Genomic DNA, 20,721 nt, shown 5'->3' on the forward strand with positions numbered 1-20,721 from the left:
GTGAAGAAGACACCTGTACACAAAGGTATCTATAAAATAACTTTATTGAAAGCATTTCCTTCATTGTCCCTAAGAGGGAGTAACTTACACCACCACCATTCTCTATCCAGAGACATCAAATCATACAGCTGTGATCTTCACATCGAAGCCTAGTTCCCCCTGAGGAGATGGTGGTGGTTTTGCTTTCTCTAATAGCATAAGTCCCTAAGCAAACTGACTTCACGTAACAGCACATAGTCTTTGCTCATTTTCCTCACATGTGAAATATCGTGAGCCATATCGATACCTACATAACTGAATATTCACAAGTCAACATGTCCAGACAGAGCGCACAATTCAAACTATTTACATGTACAACATGTAGAAATGGGACCTGAGTGATCATGGAATACAAGCCTACATAGGCTATGGCTAAAAACAAACAGGAAACATTTTGTTTTATGGTTTACTTTTGACAAACAATTAAATAAGGCATATTATGTATTATTCTCATCTGTTAACAATGTTATGGCAATAATACAAATAAAATGTCAAATATAAAACCAAAATACCCTTCAAAACGTCAACTTAAGATATGTGTAGTAACTTCAAAAACGTTCAAGAAATTGTAAACGTTCTAGAGTATGAATCTGGAAAATCAGATCGACATGTCGAATTGCATGCCGCCAGCTATCATTCGTGCTTTCTAAGTCTTTCATATGTTGTCATTCATTTCTTTAGTCCTTTCTTTCTCGTTAGGATAATACAAGATGGAGAGATGTAGGGCCGATGGAGGAAAACAAAGAGCGAAGGTGAAGGAGGAGGACAACATGGCTGATGACCAAAAACAATTGCTTAGCTCTGCAAAATTGCCCAACTTCAGCTCTTTCATATGTTGTCATTCATCCCTCTTTCCTTCCCCATTAGAATAGCACAATATGAGGAGATAGAAAGAGGGTGGAGGAGGACATGACAGTGTGACCTGAGACAATTGCTTAGCTCTGCAAAATTGCCCAACCTCAGCTCTTTCTACAGTCTCTGATTTCCCAATGCTGAGCCTTTCAACTGCTCATCTACTGTTGAGGGCTGGCTGACTGGCTGACTGACTGACTGACTGACTGACTGGCTGACTGGCTGACTGACTGACTGGCTGACTGACTGGCTGACTGACTGGCTGACTGACTGACTGGCTGACTGACTGACTGGCTGACTGACTGACTGACTGGCTGACTGACTGACTGACTGACTGGCTGACTGACTGACTGACTGACTGGCTGGCTGACTGGCTGACTGACTGACTGGCTGACTGACTGGCTGACTGACTGACTGGCTGACTGACTGGCTGACTGACTGGCTGACTGACTGGCTGACTGACTACTGTATTGCACACACAGCTTTTGTTTACACAACAGATTGTTAAGATTGGGCACTTATCTGCACTTATCCATTCAACCAGCAGAGGGGGCTGTTGTAATGGCATTCAGCAGAAGGAGAGGAGAGGTAGCCAGTGAGAGCCCAGATCAGATGACCACAGTGCCCCTGCCAGAACTCTTGCCCTGTAGCGGGACACATTATTTAAAGCCTCCCTGAATGGAAGCAGTAACGAGACCAAGTAGTATGCACCCATGTGTCTTTGTGAGTGATTCTTTCATATCTGCGTGATAATATGATTATGTGTAATTGAAGGCATGGATCAAATGCCATTGTCAGGCTATGGCAGGTAAATGCTTTTGAAGGGGTTGTGTGTGTGTGTGTGTGTGTGTGTGTGTGTGTGTGTGTGTGTGTGTGTGTGTGTGTGTGTGTGTGTGTGTGTTTAGGAGTGTGTATTCAGTGTACTAACTAAAGCAGAGTTTTAACAGAGTAATGCTCATTCCTCCTTGGTGGTTTCTGTCCCGGCTCGTATTCAGAATAGCTGGGTGGGGTGTCCGAATACATTCCTCCTCCTCCTCCTCCTCCTCTCCTGTGACCTCTGCCCTCTCCTCTCCTGCTGTTTTCATCCTCATCTGAACTGAACGACCCCCTGCGGGAGCGGGAGTAGTTGCTGGGAGGCGGGGCGCGACGCTGCTCCTCAAACAGGTCGTCTCTGGAGCGGGATCGAGGGACCCTGTCGCTGAGGTCGTCACGTGAACCCGTTCGACCTCGCGCCCCCCGGCTCTCCCCGTCCAGAAAGTCTTCGCTGTAGCTCCTTGGCATGCCATGGCTCCTTGGCGGCGACGGGTAACTGCGCCCGCCGGCTTCGCTGCGGTCGTCACGGTGATTGGTGAAGCGACTCTCACTGCGGCTGCTTTCTCTGGAGCTGGGTGGACGTGTTTTAGGAGCAAACGGCGGCTGGCCCCCTCTCCGACCCCCTCGTCCAGGCTGCTCTATGATGGGAGGCATCTGGATGACCCCCCGGTACTCCACGGCCCCGTCGTCCAGGCCAGAGAGCATGCTGGGAGGACCCGCTGAGAAGGGGACATGCTGGGGCTGCATCATGTACTGAGGGGGAGGGGGTATCATCTGGAGCTGCTGGTGGTGGGGCTGGGGCTGCATCATGGGGCTGGTCCCATCCATGCCCCTCACCTGGCTCTCCAGGTAGTCCAGCATCTGCTTGTTGCCGGGATGTTGGTTGCCGTAGACGCTGGCAGCATGGACACTGGGGGGCATGTTGTAGCCGGACGGTGGAGGGGGGAGGGGCATGGGGGCCATGGCGATGCTCTTCCCTGATTGGGAGCCTGATGGGATAGAGAAAACCATGATAAGTGACAAATATGGATTTGTTAAAGACACATTTAGAAGATCAGAAGCATAGCTCTGCTGTGTGTGTGTGGTACTAACCTGCATACAGCAGAGGGTTCATCTGTGAGGAGCCGTGGCTCATGGGGCTGTACATAGGCTGACCTCCCATCCATGGACCCATGGCCCTCTGGGCATCCTTCATCATCCTGTGCTGCATCACCGCTGGAGAGAGAGAGACACAGAGGAAGAGGTGAGAGGGAGCCTAAGTGTGGGAGAAAGAGAGTGAGTGAGAGAAAGAAAGAAGAGAGAGAGAGGCCCTTCCCTACCTTTCTCAGGACAGCAGCAGGTCTGTGGGCAGCAGGGACAGACAGAGAGGCCCTTCCCTACCTTTCTCAGGACAGCAGCAGGTCTGTGGGCAGCAGGGACAGACAGAGAGGCCCTTCCCTACCTTTCTCAGGACAGCAGCAGGTCTGTGGGCAGCAGGGACAGACAGAGAGGCCCTTCCCTACCTTTCTCAGGACAGCAGCAGGTCTGTGGGCAGCAGGGGCAGACAGAGAGGCCCTTCCCTACCTTTCTCAGGACAGCAGCAGGTCTGTGGGCAGCAGGGACAGAGAGGCCCTTCCCTACCTTTCTCAGGACAGCAGCAGGTCTGTGGGCAGCAGGGGCAGACAGAGAGGCCCTTCCCTACCTTTCTCAGGACAGCAGCAGGTCTGTGGGCAGCAGGGGCAGACAGAGAGGCCCTTCCCTACCTTTCTCAGGACAGCAGCAGGTCTGTGGGCAGCAGGGACAGACAGAGAGGCCCTTCCCTACCTTTCTCAGGACAGCAGCAGGTCTGTGGGCAGCAGGGACAGACAGAGAGGCCCTTCCCTACCTTTCTCAGGACAGCAGCAGGTCTGTGGGCAGCAGGGACAGAGAGGCCCTTCCCTACCTTTCTCAGGACAGCAGCAGGTCTGTGGGCAGCAGGGACAGACAGAGAGGCCCTTCCCTACCTTTCTCAGGACAGCAGCAGGTCTGTGGGCAGCAGGGACAGACAGAGAGGCCCTTCCCTACCTTTCTCAGAACAGCAGCAGGTCTGTGGGCAGCAGGGGCAGACAGAGAGGCCCTTCCCTACCTTTCTCAGGACAGCAGCAGGTCTGTGGGCAGCAGGGACAGACAGAGAGGCCCTTCCCTACCTTTCTCAGGACAGCAGCAGGTCTGTGGGCAGCAGGGACAGACAGAGAGGCCCTTCCCTACCTTTCTCAGGACAGCAGCAGGTCTGTGGGCAGCAGGGGCAGACAGAGAGGCCCTTCCCTACCTTTCTCAGGACAGCAGCAGGTCTGTGGGCAGCAGGGGCAGACAGAGAGGCCCTTCCCTACCTTTCTCAGGACAGCAGCAGGTCTGTGGGCAGCAGGGACAGACAGAGAGGCCCTTCCCTACCTTTCTCAGGACAGCAGCAGGTCTGTGGGCAGCAGGGGCAGACAGAGAGGCCCTTCCCTACCTTTCTCAGGACAGCAGCAGGTCTGTGGGCAGCAGGGACAGACAGAGAGGCCCTTCCCTACCTTTCTCAGGACAGCAGCAGGTCTGTGGGCAGCAGGGACAGACAGAGAGGCCCTTCCCTACCTTTCTCAGGACAGCAGCAGGTCTGTGGGCAGCAGGGGCAGCGGACGTAGCAGCAGCACCTCTGAGGACAACACTGGCAGCAGCAGATACAGAAGAGCAGGATGAGGAGCAGAGCTCCAATCACCATGAACAGCACCGTCAGCCAGTCTGGAGACAGCCACAACACAGGAAATCATTACACCAGATGATACTTACTAGGTCGGGAAACAGACATGCACTTATACCCATGTCACTTCACTTAGAGTCCATTCCCACCAGGGTCCGTATTTACAGTGTTTCACAGTAGGACTAGTGCTGATATAAGCTGTGGCTTCTCTTAATGAATAAGATGACATGGAAACATAAATCTATGATAATCGATCATTTCAATAATCATTTTTCTACGGCTGGCCATGTTTTCCATCTGGCTACCCCTACCCCGGCCAACAGCCCTGCACCCCCCCGCAGAAACTTTCCCAAGCCCCCCCAACTTCTCCTTCACCCAAATCCAGACAGCTGATGTTCTGAAAGATCTGCAAAATCTGGACGCCTACAAATCAGCCGGGCTAGACAATCTGGACTCTCTTTTTCTAAAATTATCCGCCAAAATTGTTGCAACCCCTATTACTAGCCTGTTCAACCTCTCTTTCGTATCGTCTGAGATCCCCCAAAGATTGGAAAGCTGCCGCGGTCATCCCCCTCTTCAAAGGGGGAGACACTCTAGACCCAAACTGTTACAGACCTATATCCATCCTGCCATGCATTTCTCAAATCTTCGAAAGCCAAGTTAACAAACAGATCACCGACTATTTTGAATCCCACCGTACCTTCTCCACTATGCAATCTGGTTTCCGAGCTGGTCATGGGTGCACCTCAGCCACGCTCAAGGTCCTAAACAATATCATAACCGCCATCGACAAAAGACAGTACTGTGCAGCCCTCTTCATCGACCTGGCCAAGGCTTTAGATTCTGTCAATCACCGCATTCTTATCGGCAGACTCAACAGCCTTGGTTTCTCAAATGACTGCCTCGCCTGGTTCACCAACTACTTCTCAGATAAAGTTCAGTGTGTCAAATCGGAGGGCCTGTTGTCCAGACCTCTGGCAGTCTTTATGGGGGTGCCACAGGGTTCAATTCTCGGGCCGACTCTCTTCTCTGTATACATCAATGATGTCGCTCTTGTTGCTGGTGATTCTTTGATCCACCTCTACGCAGACAACACCATTCTGTATACCTCTGGCCCTTCTTTGGACACTGTGTTAACTAACCTCCAGATGAGCTTCAATGCCATACAACACTCCTTCCGTGGCCTCCAACTGCTTTTAAATGCAAGTAAAACTAAATGCATGCTCTTCAACTGATCGCTGCTCACACCTGCCCGCCCGACTAGCATCACTACTCTGGACGGTTCTGACTTAGAATATGTGGACAACTACAAATACCTAGGTGTCTGGTTAGACTGTAAACTCTCCTTCCAGACTCACATTACGCATCTCCAATCCAAAATTAAATCTTGAATCGGCTTCCTATTTCGCAAAACAAAGCCTCCTTCACTCATGCCGCCTAACATACCCTCGTAAAACTGACTATCCTACCGATCCTTGACTTCGGCGATGTCATTTACAAAATAGCCTCCAACTCTACTCAGCAAATTGGATGCAGTCTATCACAGTGCCATCCGATTTGTCAACAAAGCACCATATACTACCCACCACTGCGACCTGTATGTTCTCGTTGGCTGGCCCTCGCTACATATTCATCGCCAAACCCACTGGCTCCAGGTCATCTATAAGTCTTTGCTAGGTAAAGCCCCGCCTTATCTCAGCTCAATGGCCACCATAGCAACACCCGCCCGTAGCACGCGCTCCACCAGGTATATTTCACTGGTCACCCCCAAAAGCCAACACCTTCTTTGGCCTCCTTTCCTTCCAATTCTCTGCTGCCAATGACTGGAACGAATTGCAAAAATCACTGAAGCAGGAGTCTTATATCTCACTCTCTAACTTTAAGCATCAGCTGTCAGAGCAGCTTACCGATCACTGTACCTGTACACAGCCCATCTGTAAATAGCACCCCCAACTACCTCATCCATATATATTGCCCCCCCAGTATCTCTACTTGCACATCATCATCTGCACATCTATCACTCCAGTGTTAATGCTAAATTGTAATTATTTCACCTCTATGGCCTATTTATTGCCTTACCTCCCTAATCTTACTACATTTGCACACACTGGTCATGGGTGCAAGTAGGTGCAATAGATTTTTCTATTGTGTTATTGACTGTACATTTGTTAATTCCATGTGTAACTCTGTGTTGTTGTTTTTGTCGCACTGCTTTGCTTTATCTTGGCCAGGTCGCAGTTGTAAATGAGAACTTGTTCTCACCTGGCCTACCTGGTTAAATAAAGGTGAAATAAAAATACAATAAAAATGGACAGGAAGGACCTCTTAACGAATCAGATGACATGGACAGGAAGGAGCTGATCCTAGATCAGCACTCTTACTCAGAGACGCTTTATGAACACGACCAGGTTGTGGTCAACTTACTGTAGACCATGAGGCTGATCACGCCATCCAAGCCGCCGCTGGTGTCTCCTGTGGCTTCCACAGAACAGTAGTAAACTCCGTTGTCCCACCACATGATCTCATTGATCACCAGGTCAGCCTCTGTGGGGGAAGACAGCCCAACAACGTCCTAACATGTCAGAGTAGCAACAAAGAGCACACATTCATACGTTGTTTCTCAATCCATTCTTCTGGGAACCGCCAGTCATTTCACATTGTTGTTGTTTTCCACCACTATTTTGATTAGTTAATGCAGGTGTGATATTGTGTCTGGATTAAAGTTACAAAATTCCAGTAACGTTCCTAAAATTCCCAGGTTTTCCAGAAATCCCCAGGTTGGATGATATCCGGTATCAGGAGGGATTTAAGCAGGGAATTTGGAGTTCTCCAACCAGGATTTCTATCAAACTGGGGGCTTTAGGGAAATTTACTGGAACTTTGCAACCCAAGGCTGTCTAGACTCACTGTTCTGGACGGAGATCTTGCGTTCCCGGTACTCTGTGCCCAGTATGGCCTCGTTGGTGCCTCTCTTCTGGACGATGATCCTCACCGTGCGCTGGCGGTCTGGGCAGTCATTGGCCGGGTCCTGACCCAGCTGCAGCGCATTCTGGTACGCTATAGAGGGAGATATGTTTCACACAGAAGTGTGTGATTGTGTGTGACTGACTGAGTGTTACTGTACATCACCAGTAATTGAATTAATATTTCAGGTTCTAGAGTGAGACAGGAAGTTTGGGCCTCACTACAAACCTGAAGAAAACACTACAGCAAACTCATCTACCCAACCACTAACAACCTTAGAATTTGCCTATATACACCGTCAAACTGTAGCCCAACTAGTTAATATGTAGCCCAACTCCCAAACCCAGCTCCAGCCCAGTTCCCTTCACTTCCCCCATAACTAACCTGGGGACTAATACTCCAGGACAGGGTCCATAACTAACCTGGGGAGTAATACTCCAGGACAGGGTCCATAACTAACCTGGGGAGTAATACTCCAGGACAGGGTCCATAACTAACCTGGGGAGTAATACTCCAGGACAGGGTCCATAACTAACCTGGGGAGTAATACTCCAGGACAGGGTCCATAACTAACCTGGGGAGTAATACTCCAGGACAGGGTCCATAACTAACCTGGGGAGTAATACTCCAGGACAGGGTCCATAACTAACCTGGGGAGTAATACTCCAGGACAGGGTCCATAACTAACCTGGGGAGTAATACTCCAGGACAGGGTCCATAACTAACCTGGGGAGTAATACTCCAGGACAGGGTCCATAACTAACCTGGGGAGTAATACTCCAGGACAGGGTCCATAACTAACCTGGGGAGTAATACTCCAGGACAGGGTCCATAACTAACCTGGGGAGTAATACTCCAGGACAGGGTCCATAACTAACCTGGGGAGTAATACTCCAGGACAGGGTCCATAACTAACCTGGGGAGTAATACTCCAGGACAGGGTCCATAACTAACCTGGGGAGTAATACTCCAGGACAGGGTCCATAACTAACCTGGGGAGTAATACTCCAGGACAGGGTCCATAACTAACCTGGGGACTAATACTCCAGGACAGGGTCCATAACTAACCTGGGGAGTAATACTCCAGGACAGGGTCCATAACTAACCTGGGGAGTAATACTCCAGGACAGGGTCCATAACTAACCTGGGGAGTAATACTCCAGGACAGGGTCCATAACTAACCTGGGGACTAATACTCCAGGACAGGGTCCATAACTAACCTGGGGAGTAATACTCCAGGACAGGGTCCATAACTAACCTGGGGAGTAATACTCCAGGACAGGGTCCATAACTAACCTGGGGAGTAATACTCCAGGACAGGGTCCATAACTAACCTGGGGAGTAATACTCCAGGACAGGGTCCATAACTAACCTGGGGAGTAATACTCCAGGACAGGGTCCATAACTAACCTGGGGAGTAATACTCCAGGACAGGGTCCATAACTAACCTGGGGAGTAATACTCCAGGACAGGGTCCATAACTAACCTGGGGACTAATACTCCAGGACAGGGTCCATAACTAACCTGGGGAGTAATACTCCAGGACAGGGTCCATAACTAACCTGGGGAGTAATACTCCAGGACAGGGTCCATAACTAACCTGGGGAGTAATACTCCAGGACAGGGTCCATAACTAACCTGGGGAGTAATACTCCAGGACAGGGTCCATAACTAACCTGGGGAGTAATACTCCAGGACAGGGTCCATAACTAACCTGGGGAGTAATACTCCAGGACAGGGTCCATAACTAACCTGGGGAGTAATACTCCAGGACAGGGTCCATAACTAACCTGGGGAGTAATACTCCAGGACAGGGTCCATAACTAACCTGGGGAGTAATACTCCAGGACAGGGTCCATAACTAACCTGGGGAGTAATACTCCAGGACAGGGTCCATAACTAACCTGGGGAGTAATACTCCAGGACAGGGTCCATAACTAACCTGGGGAGTAATACTCCAGGACAGGGTCCATAACTAACCTGGGGAGTAATACTCCAGGACAGGGTCCATAACTAACCTGGGGAGTAATACTCCAGGACAGGGTCCATAACTAACCTGGGGAGTAATACTCCAGGACAGGGTCCATAACTAACCTGGGGAGTAATACTCCAGGACAGGGTCCATAACTAACCTGGGGAGTAATACTCCAGGACAGGGTCCATAACTAACCTGGGGAGTAATACTCCAGGACAGGGTCCATAACTAACCTGGGGAGTAATACTCCAGGACAGGGTCCATAACTAACCTGGGGAGTAATACTCCAGGACAGGGTCCATAACTAACCTGGGGAGTAATACTCCAGGACAGGGTCCATAACTAACCTGGGGAGTAATACTCCAGGACAGGGTCCATAACTAACCTGGGGAGTAATACTCCAGGACAGGGTCCATAACTAACCTGGGGAGTAATACTCCAGGACAGGGTCCATAACTAACCTGGGGAGTAATACTCCAGGACAGGGTCCATAACTAACCTGGGGAGTAATACTCCAGGACAGGGTCCATAACTAACCTGGGGACTAATACTCCAGGACAGGGTCCATAACTAACCTGGGGAGTAATACTCCAGGACAGGGTCCATAACTAACCTGGGGAGTAATACTCCAGGACAGGGTCCATAACTAACCTGGGGAGTAATACTCCAGGACAGGGTCCATAACTAACCTGGGGAGTAATACTCCAGGACAGGGTCCATAACTAACCTGGGGAGTAATACTCCAGGACAGGGTCCATAACTAACCTGGGGAGTAATACTCCAGGACAGGGTCCATAACTAACCTGGGGAGTAATACTCCAGGACAGGGTCCATAACTAACCTGGGGAGTAATACTCCAGGACAGGGTCCATAACTAACCTGGGGAGTAATACTCCAGGACAGGGTCCATAACTAACCTGGGGAGTAATACTCCAGGACAGGGTCCATAACTAACCTGGGGAGTAATACTCCAGGACAGGGTCCATAACTAACCTGGGGAGTAATACTCCAGGACAGGGTCCATAACTAACCTGGGGAGTAATACTCCAGGACAGGGTCCATAACTAACCTGGGGAGTAATACTCCAGGACAGGGTCCATAACTAACCTGGGGAGTAATACTCCAGGACAGGGTCCATAACTAACCTGGGGAGTAATACTCCAGGACAGGGTCCATAACTAACCTGGGGAGTAATACTCCAGGACAGGGTCCATAACTAACCTGGGGAGTAATACTCCAGGACAGGGTCCATAACTAACCTGGGGAGTAATACTCCAGGACAGGGTCCATAACTAACCTGGGGAGTAATACTCCAGGACAGGGTCCATAACTAACCTGGGGAGTAATACTCCAGGACAGGGTCCATAACTAACCTGGGGAGTAATACTCCAGGACAGGGTCCATAACTAACCTGGGGAGTAATACTCCAGGACAGGGTCCATAACTAACCTGGGGAGTAATACTCCAGGACAGGGTCCATAACTAACCTGGGGAGTAATACTCCAGGACAGGGTCCATAACTAACCTGGGGAGTAATACTCCAGGACAGGGTCCATAACTAACCTGGGGAGTAATACTCCAGGACAGGGTCCATAACTAACCTGGGGAGTAATACTCCAGGACAGGGTCCATAACTAACCTGGGGACTAATACTCCAGGACAGGGTCCATAACTAACCTGGGGAGTAATACTCCAGGACAGGGTCCATAACTAACCTGGGGAGTAATACTCCAGGACAGGGTCCATAACTAACCTGGGGAGTAATACTCCAGGACAGGGTCCATAACTAACCTGGGGAGTAATACTCCAGGACAGGGTCCATAACTAACCTGGGGAGTAATACTCCAGGACAGGGTCCATAACTAACCTGGGGAGTAATACTCCAGGACAGGGTCCATAACTAACCTGGGGAGTAATACTCCAGGACAGGGTCCATAACTAACCTGGGGAGTAATACTCCAGGACAGGGTCCATAACTAACCTGGGGAGTAATACTCCAGGACAGGGTCCATAACTAACCTGGGGAGTAATACTCCAGGACAGGGTCCATAACTAACCTGGGGAGTAATACTCCAGGACAGGGTCCATAACTAACCTGGGGAGTAATACTCCAGGACAGGGTCCATAACTAACCTGGGGAGTAATACTCCAGGACAGGGTCCATAACTAACCTGGGGAGTAATACTCCAGGACAGGGTCCATAACTAACCTGGGGAGTAATACTCCAGGACAGGGTCCATAACTAACCTGGGGAGTAATACTCCAGGACAGGGTCCATAACTAACCTGGGGAGTAATACTCCAGGACAGGGTCCATAACTAACCTGGGGAGTAATACTCCAGGACAGGGTCCATAACTAACCTGGGGAGTAATACTCCAGGACAGGGTCCATAACTAACCTGGGGAGTAATACTCCAGGACAGGGTCCATAACTAACCTGGGGAGTAATACTCCAGGACAGGGTCCATAACTAACCTGGGGAGTAATACTCCAGGACAGGGTCCATAACTAACCTGGGGACTAATACTCCAGGACAGGGTCCATAACTAACCTGGGGAGTAATACTCCAGGACAGGGTCCATAACTAACCTGGGGAGTAATACTCTAGTACAGGGTCCATAACTAACCTGGGGACTAGTACAGGGTCCATAACTAACCTTGGGACTAGTACAGGGTCCATAACTAACCTTGGGACTAGTACAGGGTCCATAACTAACCTTGGGACTAGTACAGGGTCCATAACTAACCTTGGGACTAGTACAGGGTCCATAACTAACCTTGGGACTAGTACAGGGTCCATAACTAACCTTGGGACTAGTACAGGGTCCATAACTTACCTGGGGACTAGTACAGGCTCCATAACTAACCTGGGGACTAGTACAGGCTCCATAACTAACCTGGGGACTAGTACAGGCTCCATAACTAACCTGGGGACTAGTACAGGCTCCATAACTAACCTGGGGACTAGTACAGGCTCCATAACTAACCTGGGGACTAGTACAGGCTCCATAACTAACCTGGGGACTAGTACAGGCTCCATAACTAACCTGGGGACTAGTACAGGCTCCATAACTAACCTGGGGACTAGTACAGGCTCCATAACTAACCTGGGGACTAGTACAGGCTCCATAACTAACCTGGGGACTAGTACAGGCTCCATAACTAACCTGAGGACTAATACAGGGTCCATAACTAACCTGAGGACTAATACAGGGTCCATAACTAACCTTGGGACTAGTACAGGCTCCATAACTAACCTGGGGACTAGTACAGGGCCCATAACTAACCTTGGGACTAGTACAGGGTCCATGACTTACCTGGGGACTAGTACAGGGTCCATAACTAACCTGGGGACTAGTACAGGGTCCATAACTAACCTGGGGACTAGTACAGGGTCCATGACTTACCTGGGGACTAGTACAGGGTCCATGACTTACCTGGGGACTAGTACAGGGCCCATAACTAACCTGGGGACTAGTACAGGGCCCATAACTAACCTGGGGACTAGTACAGGGCCCATAACTAACCTTGGGACTAGTACAGGGTCCATGACTTACCTGGGGACTAGTACAGGGTCCATAACTAACCTTGGGACTAGTACAGGGTCCATAAGTTACCTGGGGACTAGTACAGGGCCCATAACTAACCTGGGGACTAGTACAGGGCCCATAACTAACCTGGGGACTAGTACAGGGCCCATAACTAACCTTGGGACTAGTACAGGGTCCATGACTTACCTGGGGACTAGTACAGGGTCCATGACTTACCTGGGGACTAGTACAGGGTCCATAAGTTACCTGGGGACTAGTACAGGGTCCATAACTAACCTGGGGACTAGTACAGGGTCCATAACTAACCTGGGGACTAGTACAGGCTCCATAACTTACCTGGGGACTAGTACAGGCTCCATAACTTACCTGGGGACTAATACAGGGTCCATAACTAACCTGGGGACTAGTACAGGGCCCATAACTAACCTTGGGACTAGTACAGGGTCCATGACTTACCTGGGGACTAGTACAGGGCCCATAGCTAACATTGGGACTAGTACAGGGTCCATGACTTACCTGGGGACTAGTACAGGGTCCATATATAACCTGGGGACTAGTACAGAGTCCATAACTAACCTGGGGACTAGTACAGGGCCCATAACTAACTTTGGGACTAGTACAGGGTCCATGACTTACCTGGGGACTAGTACAGGGTCCATAACTAACCTTGGGACTAGTACAGGGTCCATAACTTACCTGGGGACTAGTACAGGGTCCATAACTAACCTGGGGACTAGTACAGGGTCCATAACTAACCTGGGGACTAGTACAGGCTCCATAACTTACCTGGGGACTAGTACAGGCTCCATAACTAACCTGGGGACTAGTACAGGCTCCATAACTAACCTGAGGACTAATACAGGGTCCATAACTAACCTGGGGACTAGTACAGGGCCCATAACTAACCTTGGGACTAGTACAGGCTCCATGACTTACCTGGGGACTAGTACAGGGCCCATAACTAACATTGGGACTAGTACAGGGTCCATGACTTACCTGGGGACTAGTACAGGGTCCATAACTAACCTGGGGACTAGTACATGCTCCATAACTAACCTGGGGACTAGTACAGGGCCCATAACTAACCTGGGGAATAGTACAGGCTCCATAACTAACCTGGGGACTAGTACAGGCTCCATAACTAACCTGAGGACTAATACAGGGTCCATAACTAACCTGGGGACTAGTACAGGGCCCATAACTAACCTTGGGACTAGTACAGGGTCCATGACTTACCTGGGGACTAGTACAGGGCCCATAACTAACATTGGGACTAGTACAGGGTCCTTGACTTACCTGGGGACTAGTACAGGGTCCATAACTAACCTGGGGACTAGTACAGGGCCCATAACTAACCTTGGGACTAGTACAGGGTCCATGACTTACCTGGGGACTAGTACAGGGCCCATAACTAACATTGGGACTAGTACAGGGTCCTTGACTTACCTGGGGACTAGTACAGGGTCCATAACTAACCTTGGGACGAGTACAGGGTCCATAACTAACCTGGGGACTAGTACAGGGTCCATAACTAACCTGGGGACTAGTACAGACTCCATAACTAACCTGGGGACTAGTACAGGGTCCATAACTAACCTTGGGAGTAATACTCCAGGATGGGGTCCTTGCAGAAGGACTTGTATCGCCAGGTGACCTGGACATCCTGCTGGTTAGCGGAGGTGGAGTAGTCACACTTCAGGATGACGGAGGCAAACAGAGCTGTACTCCTCTCTGTCTGAGGAACATTCACCTGGACACTGTGCACCTCTGATGGGAGAGAATACATCATGTCAGTGTGTGTGTGTGTGTGTGTGTGTGTGTGTGTGTGGGCGTGTGCATGTATATATGTGAAAGGGGGAATGTACACAACCATTCACAAGTTTGGGGTCACTTAGAAATGTTCTTGAAGAAACACATTTTTGTCCATTAAAATAACATTAAATCAGTGTAGACATTGTTGATGTTGTAAATGACTATTGTAGCTGGAAACGGCAGATTCTTCATGGAATATCTACAGTTGAAGTCAGAAGTTTACAAACACTTAGGTTGGAGTCACTAAAACTTGCTTTTCAACCACTCCACAAATTTCTTGTTAACAAACTATAGTTTTGGCAAGTCGGTCAGGACATCTACTTTGTGCATGACACAAGTAATTTTTCCAACAATTGTTTACAGACAGATTATTACAGTGAATTATAAGTGAATCACAATTCCAGTGGGTCAGAAGTTTACATACACTGAGTTGACTGTGCCTTTAAACAGCTTGGAAAATTCCAGAAAATTATGTCATGGCTTTAGAAGCTTCTGATAGGCTAATTGACATCATTTGAGTCAATTGGAGGGGTACCTGTGGATGTATTTCAAGGCCTACCTTCAAACTCAGTGCCTCTTTGCTTGACATCATGGGAAAATCAAAAGAAATCAGCCAAGACCTCAGAAAAGAATTGTAGACCTCCACAAGTCTGGCTCATTCTTGGGAGCAATTTCCAAATGCCTGAAGGTACCACGTTCATCTGTACAAACAATAGTTCGCAAGTATAAACACCATGGGACCACGCAGCCGTCATACCGCTCAGGAAGGAGACGCGTTCTGTCTCCTAGAGATGAACGTACTTTGGTGCGAAAAGTGCAAATCAATCCCAGAACAGCAGCAAAGGACCTTGTGAAGATGCTGGAGGAAACAGGTACAAAAGTATCTATATCCACAGTAAAATGAGTTCTATAACGACATAACCTGAATGGCCACTCAGCAGGGAAAAACCACTGCTCCAAAACCACCATAAAAAAGCCAGACTACTAAGTGCACATGGGACAAAGATCGTACTTTTTGGAGAAATGTCCTCTGGTCTGATGAAACAACAATAGAACTGTTTGGCCATAATTACCATCGTTATGTTTGGAGGAAAAAGGGGGATGCTTGCAAGCCGAAGAACACCATCCCAACCGTGAAGCACGGGGGTGGCAGCATCATGTTGTGGGGGTGCTTTGGTGCAGGAGGGACTGGTGCATTTCACGGCTGGAAACTGTTGTTATGATTAAAGAAGCAATAAAACTGGCCTTCTTTAGACTAGTTGAGTATCTGGAGCATCAGCATTCGTGGGTTCAATTACATGCTCTAAATGGCCAGAAACCAAGTACTTTCTTCTGAAACTCTTCAGTCTATTCTTGTTCTGAGAAATGAAGGCTATTCCGTGTGAGAAATTGCCAAGCAACTGAAGATCTCGTACAACGCTGTGTACTACTCCCTTCACAGAACAGCGCAAACTGGCTCTAACCAGAACAGAAAGAGGAGTGGGAGGCCCCAGTGCACAACTGAGCAAGAGGACAAGTACATTAGAGTGTCTAGTTTAAGTAACAGACGCCTCACAAGTCCTCAACTGGCAGCTTCATTAAATAGTACCCGCAAAACACCAGTCTCAACGTCAACAGTGAAGAGGCGACTCCGGGATGCTGGCCTTCTAGGCAGAGTTGCAAAGAAAAAGTCATATCTCAGACTGGCCAATAAAAATAAAAGATTAAGATGGGAAAAATAACACAGACACTGGACAGAGGAACTCTGCCTAGAAGGCCAGCATCCCAGAGTCGCCTCTTCACTGTTGATGTTGAGACTGGTGTTTTGCAGGGTACTATTTAATGAAGCTGCCTTGTGAGGCATCTGTTTCTCAAACTAGACACAAACTAGACACTCTAATGTACTTGTCCTCTTGCTCAGTTGTGCGTTAACCCTATCAGTCCCGAGGCCCCAGCAAAAATTAGCTTCTCATTGATCTGACTTTCATTAATCTGCACGTCCAGCCCTTATATTTATCTTCACAATTAAGTGTTTAAACAGTTTATTGTCAGGACAACCAGGGCTACAAGTAGAACACAAAACTATTTGACATAAACAGTTGTATTCATGAGTTTTAATGACAAATGTCAATACAAAAAATAAGGTCAGCCAAAGCACAAACCTGATCAGAATGAATTTATATGAATGCTGCAAGTACAGAAATACTTTGCTCACTGGGGAAATGAATATCCAACTAGTCAGTGACAACTGTGTGGAGTTTGTGACAGCAACTATGTAAGCTTATTACAATATTATAGACACAATGTCCTGGGATTTCCTATGATCTATGTGGAAGAACCCCTTACAGTATTATAGACACTATGTCCTGGGATTTACTATGATCTATGTAGAAGAACCCCTTACAGTATTATAGACACTATGACCTGGGATTTCCTATGATCTATGTAGAAGAAACCCTTACAGTATTATAGACACTATGTCCTGGGATTTCCTATGATCTATGTGGAAGAAACCCTTACAGTATTATAGACACTATGTCCTGGGATTTCCTATGATCTATGTAGAAGAAACCCTTACAGTATTATAGACACTATGACCTGGGATTTCCTATGATCTATGTAGAAGAACCCCTTACAGTATTATAGACACTATGTCCTGGGATTTCCTATGATCTATGTAGAAGAAACCCTTACAGTATTATAGACACTATGTCCTGGGATTTCCTATGATCTATGTAGAAGAAACCCTTACAGTATTATAGACACTATGTCCTGGGATTTCCTATGATCTATGTAGAAGAAACCCTTACAGTATTATAGACACTATGTCCTGGGATTTCCTATGATCTATGTAGAAGAACCCCTTACAGTATTATAGACACTATGACCTGGGATTTACTATGGTCTATGTAGAAGAACCCCTTACAGTATTATAGACACTATGTCCTGGGATTTACTATGATCTATGTAGAAGAAACCCTTACAGTATTATAGACACTATGTCCTGGGATTTCCTATGATCTATGTAGAAGAAACCCTTACAGTATTATAGACACTATGTCCTGGGATTTACTATGATCTATGTAGAAGAACCCCTTACAGTATTATAGACACTATGTCCTGGGATTTCCTATGATCTATGTAGAAGAAACCCTTACAGTATTATAGACACTATGTCCTGGGATTTACTATGATCTATGTAGAAGAACCCCTTACAGTATTATAGACACTATGTCCTGGGATTTCCTATGATCTATGTGGAAGAACCTTACCTTCTAACGACTCTTCTGTAGCTTGTGAGGTCATAGACCTAAATATGTCACATGTGCGTGTTCCTGAGAGTCTCAGCTTTTCAGAGATAGCTTTAATAGTTTGTAGCTCAAACCATTCGGACTGCCCTAGTCTCACAAACACCGCTCTAGCTCAGCCCCCGTTAAATCACAGATGAATCGTTGCTACCAAAATGCGCTGGCGTTCCGGTGGGACTCATTGGGTTAAAGCATATTGAATTTGAGATAGAGAGAATAAAATAATGGGATAGAGTATGTGTACGTGTGTGTGACAGAGCCCTGCTGAAAGTGGTTCAACCAGAAAAACTAGTGACTGAAAGAAAGAGACAGCCTGCCACAGGAAACAGTTTGACGCTATTCAAATAGACTCAACTTCCATTTTGATTGTAAAAATACCTCTACAGTATAGGCCAGGTGTATTCGACTCTTACCATACAACAGGGTTCTCCAACCCTGTTCCTGGAGAGCTACCCTCCTGTAGGTTTTCGCTCTAAGTCCAAGTGTAACTAACCTGGTTCAGTTTATCAACCAGCTAATTATTAGAATCAGGTGTGCTAGATTAAGGTTACAGTGAAAACCTACGGAACGGTTTCTCCCCAGGGACAGTTTTGGAGAGCCCTGAAAAAACGCAATGGAACTGGCTTTGAGGTCCAGAGTTGAGGGATATAGGCAATAGACCACCATTTACAACCTGGTCTCAGAGTATTTCGTATTATTCTGTATGTAAATCCGAGACACCCCATTTAGTATGATATGTTAAGTTTCATATGGTATGTATTAATTTGTGGATGTCCATCACACATTTCCTATGATATGTTAAAACTTACAATTCGTATTACATGTTAGGAATTTGCAAAACGTACAATATGTTAGGAATTTTCTAAAAGTATGATATGTTACAAATTGTAACTAGGTGGTTAACGTTAGACAGCTTGCTAACGTTAGCTAGGCTAGGGGTTAAGGTTGAGTTTAGGAGTTAGGTTAAAGGATTAAGGCTAGTGTTAGGGGAAGGGTTAGCTAAAATTGTTAGGGGAAGGGTTAGCTAACATGCTAAGTAGATGCAAAGTAGCAAGTAGTTGAAAAGTTCCTAATTAGCTAAAATGCTGAAGTTGTCCGTGATGAACTCGTAACCTTTGGGTTGCTAGAGCTAGACGTTTGCATTATACACCCACCCAACTTTCGTTTTTGCCTTAGGTAACAGTCTTATGTAACCATACCAAACATGACATATCACACTAAATGGAGTGACCCGGATTTACGTACAGAATAATACGAAATGCTCTGAGACCAGGTTGCCATTTAGGCTAGTCAGGTTACTCTGTAACTGTCAGTCTATGTCCTTGTCCTTGAATACCCTCCATAATTACAATTATTGAGGTGAAATGTCAGGTTAACTAACACCCATTCCACCTCTCTCGAGTCCCCCAGCTGGAGCCAAACCAACAGGAGTTTGGCTCTAAAAAAGGTGAATTCCATTTTCAATCTACAGTATTTCATTATGAGTAGGTCTAACTCGAGATAAGGATCAGTAACTGTAATTTGATAGGACTACAGTGCGAGTCATCGTGAGAACTCATCGGTATCTGTCCATCATGTGACCGATACCCCGGCTCCTGCCTAAAGTCATTGTAACTTTTTGTGTTGTGGATGGATACATTACAATAGCATAAACTTTTGAGGCGACTAAATGAAACGAAGCTCTAATGCAAGAACAGGACGAATTGACAACGTTTAACGATTCAAATATGAATTGCTCATTTTCATCAACAAAAACTCACCTGTCGGTAGGGTAGAGAGGACGAACGCGGCCAGTATCAACCTCCTCATCGTTGATGATTGATCCATTAAACTAATAAATATTATATCGTCCAATGAATTATCTATATAAAAAAAGGAAAGACCTACATTATCCTCCTAAACAGACTCCCCATTGTTCTGTGTGTGTTGTGTTGAAGACGGCTCCTTCCTTGTCCGACACCTTTGTGGAGTTTGGTTTGCTGGTTGCGGAGACAGACAGACCCCACCCAGAAACAGGTAGTGTATGTGACGTGGACAGGTGCTTCCTACCGCAGAATGGGACGGTTTCAACTAAAATGCCGCTATGACAATACACAATGAAAGCGACGGTAAATCTGTAATATGTTCATTAATTCGATATTTAAATAATTACTTTATTACATCTATTAATATTCTGCTTTTTTTTTAATGTGATTTAGGGTCTTTTTTTCACATGACATTGTTACGGAATAATTAGCCTAGAGTGAAATGTTTTTACTTCGTTTGGAATACGAAAGGTTCATTTTGAACGTTAGATGAATATAATTTAAAAGGCAAAGACACTAGCCAACAACGGGTGAAGTGATCCAGGAGACTGGAGGCCTAGCATGAAACCACTGGATGTTACCAGTAGCCTAGACCCTATGCTGACACAAACGTTGCTGACTTTGTGACGGTTTTAGATGAGGGTGGGAATCAATTCATTCCACACCATAATACTTGTTAATTCATTTGATTGAAAAAAATCCCATTCTAGCTGTTTGATGACAAACAGTGTAGCAGCCTAACACCTGTAAAATAAGCAAACATTGGCTTAGCATTTCTCTCTCTCCCTCCCCTTCTTTCTCTCTCCCCCCTTTCTCTCCCCTGTTTTGTGTCTTATTTGGCACTGTCTTGTGTAGACCTCTTAGCAGTGTTTTAGTGCCCTGTGAACATAGTTTCCCAATGGACAAAGCATGCGGCCCCAGAACA

At 47.2% G+C, this 20,721-nt stretch overlaps 1 protein-coding gene across 1 annotated transcript; it reads right to left on the reverse strand.

Moving 5' to 3' along the window:
* Nucleotides 1-26: 26 nt before the first annotated feature.
* LOC106595027 (immunoglobulin-like domain-containing receptor 1) lies at nt 27-19,994 on the reverse strand. The gene is made up of 7 exons (XM_082963127.1): nt 19,752-19,994; nt 14,489-14,659; nt 7,310-7,459; nt 6,827-6,946; nt 4,297-4,443; nt 2,797-2,919; nt 27-2,693 (listed from the first exon to the last, which is right to left on the reverse strand). Exons 1-7 carry the CDS (start codon nt 19,816-19,818, stop codon nt 1,819-1,821), a joined length of 1,653 nt encoding a protein of 550 aa, XP_082819253.1. The 5' UTR covers nt 19,819-19,994; the 3' UTR covers nt 27-1,818.
* Nucleotides 19,995-20,721: the final 727 nt, after the last annotated feature.

This window comes from Salmo salar, chromosome 16 (genome assembly GCF_965601325.2).
Source record: "Salmo salar chromosome 16, fSalSal1, whole genome shotgun sequence".
Taxonomy (NCBI): domain Eukaryota; kingdom Metazoa; phylum Chordata; class Actinopteri; order Salmoniformes; family Salmonidae; genus Salmo; species Salmo salar.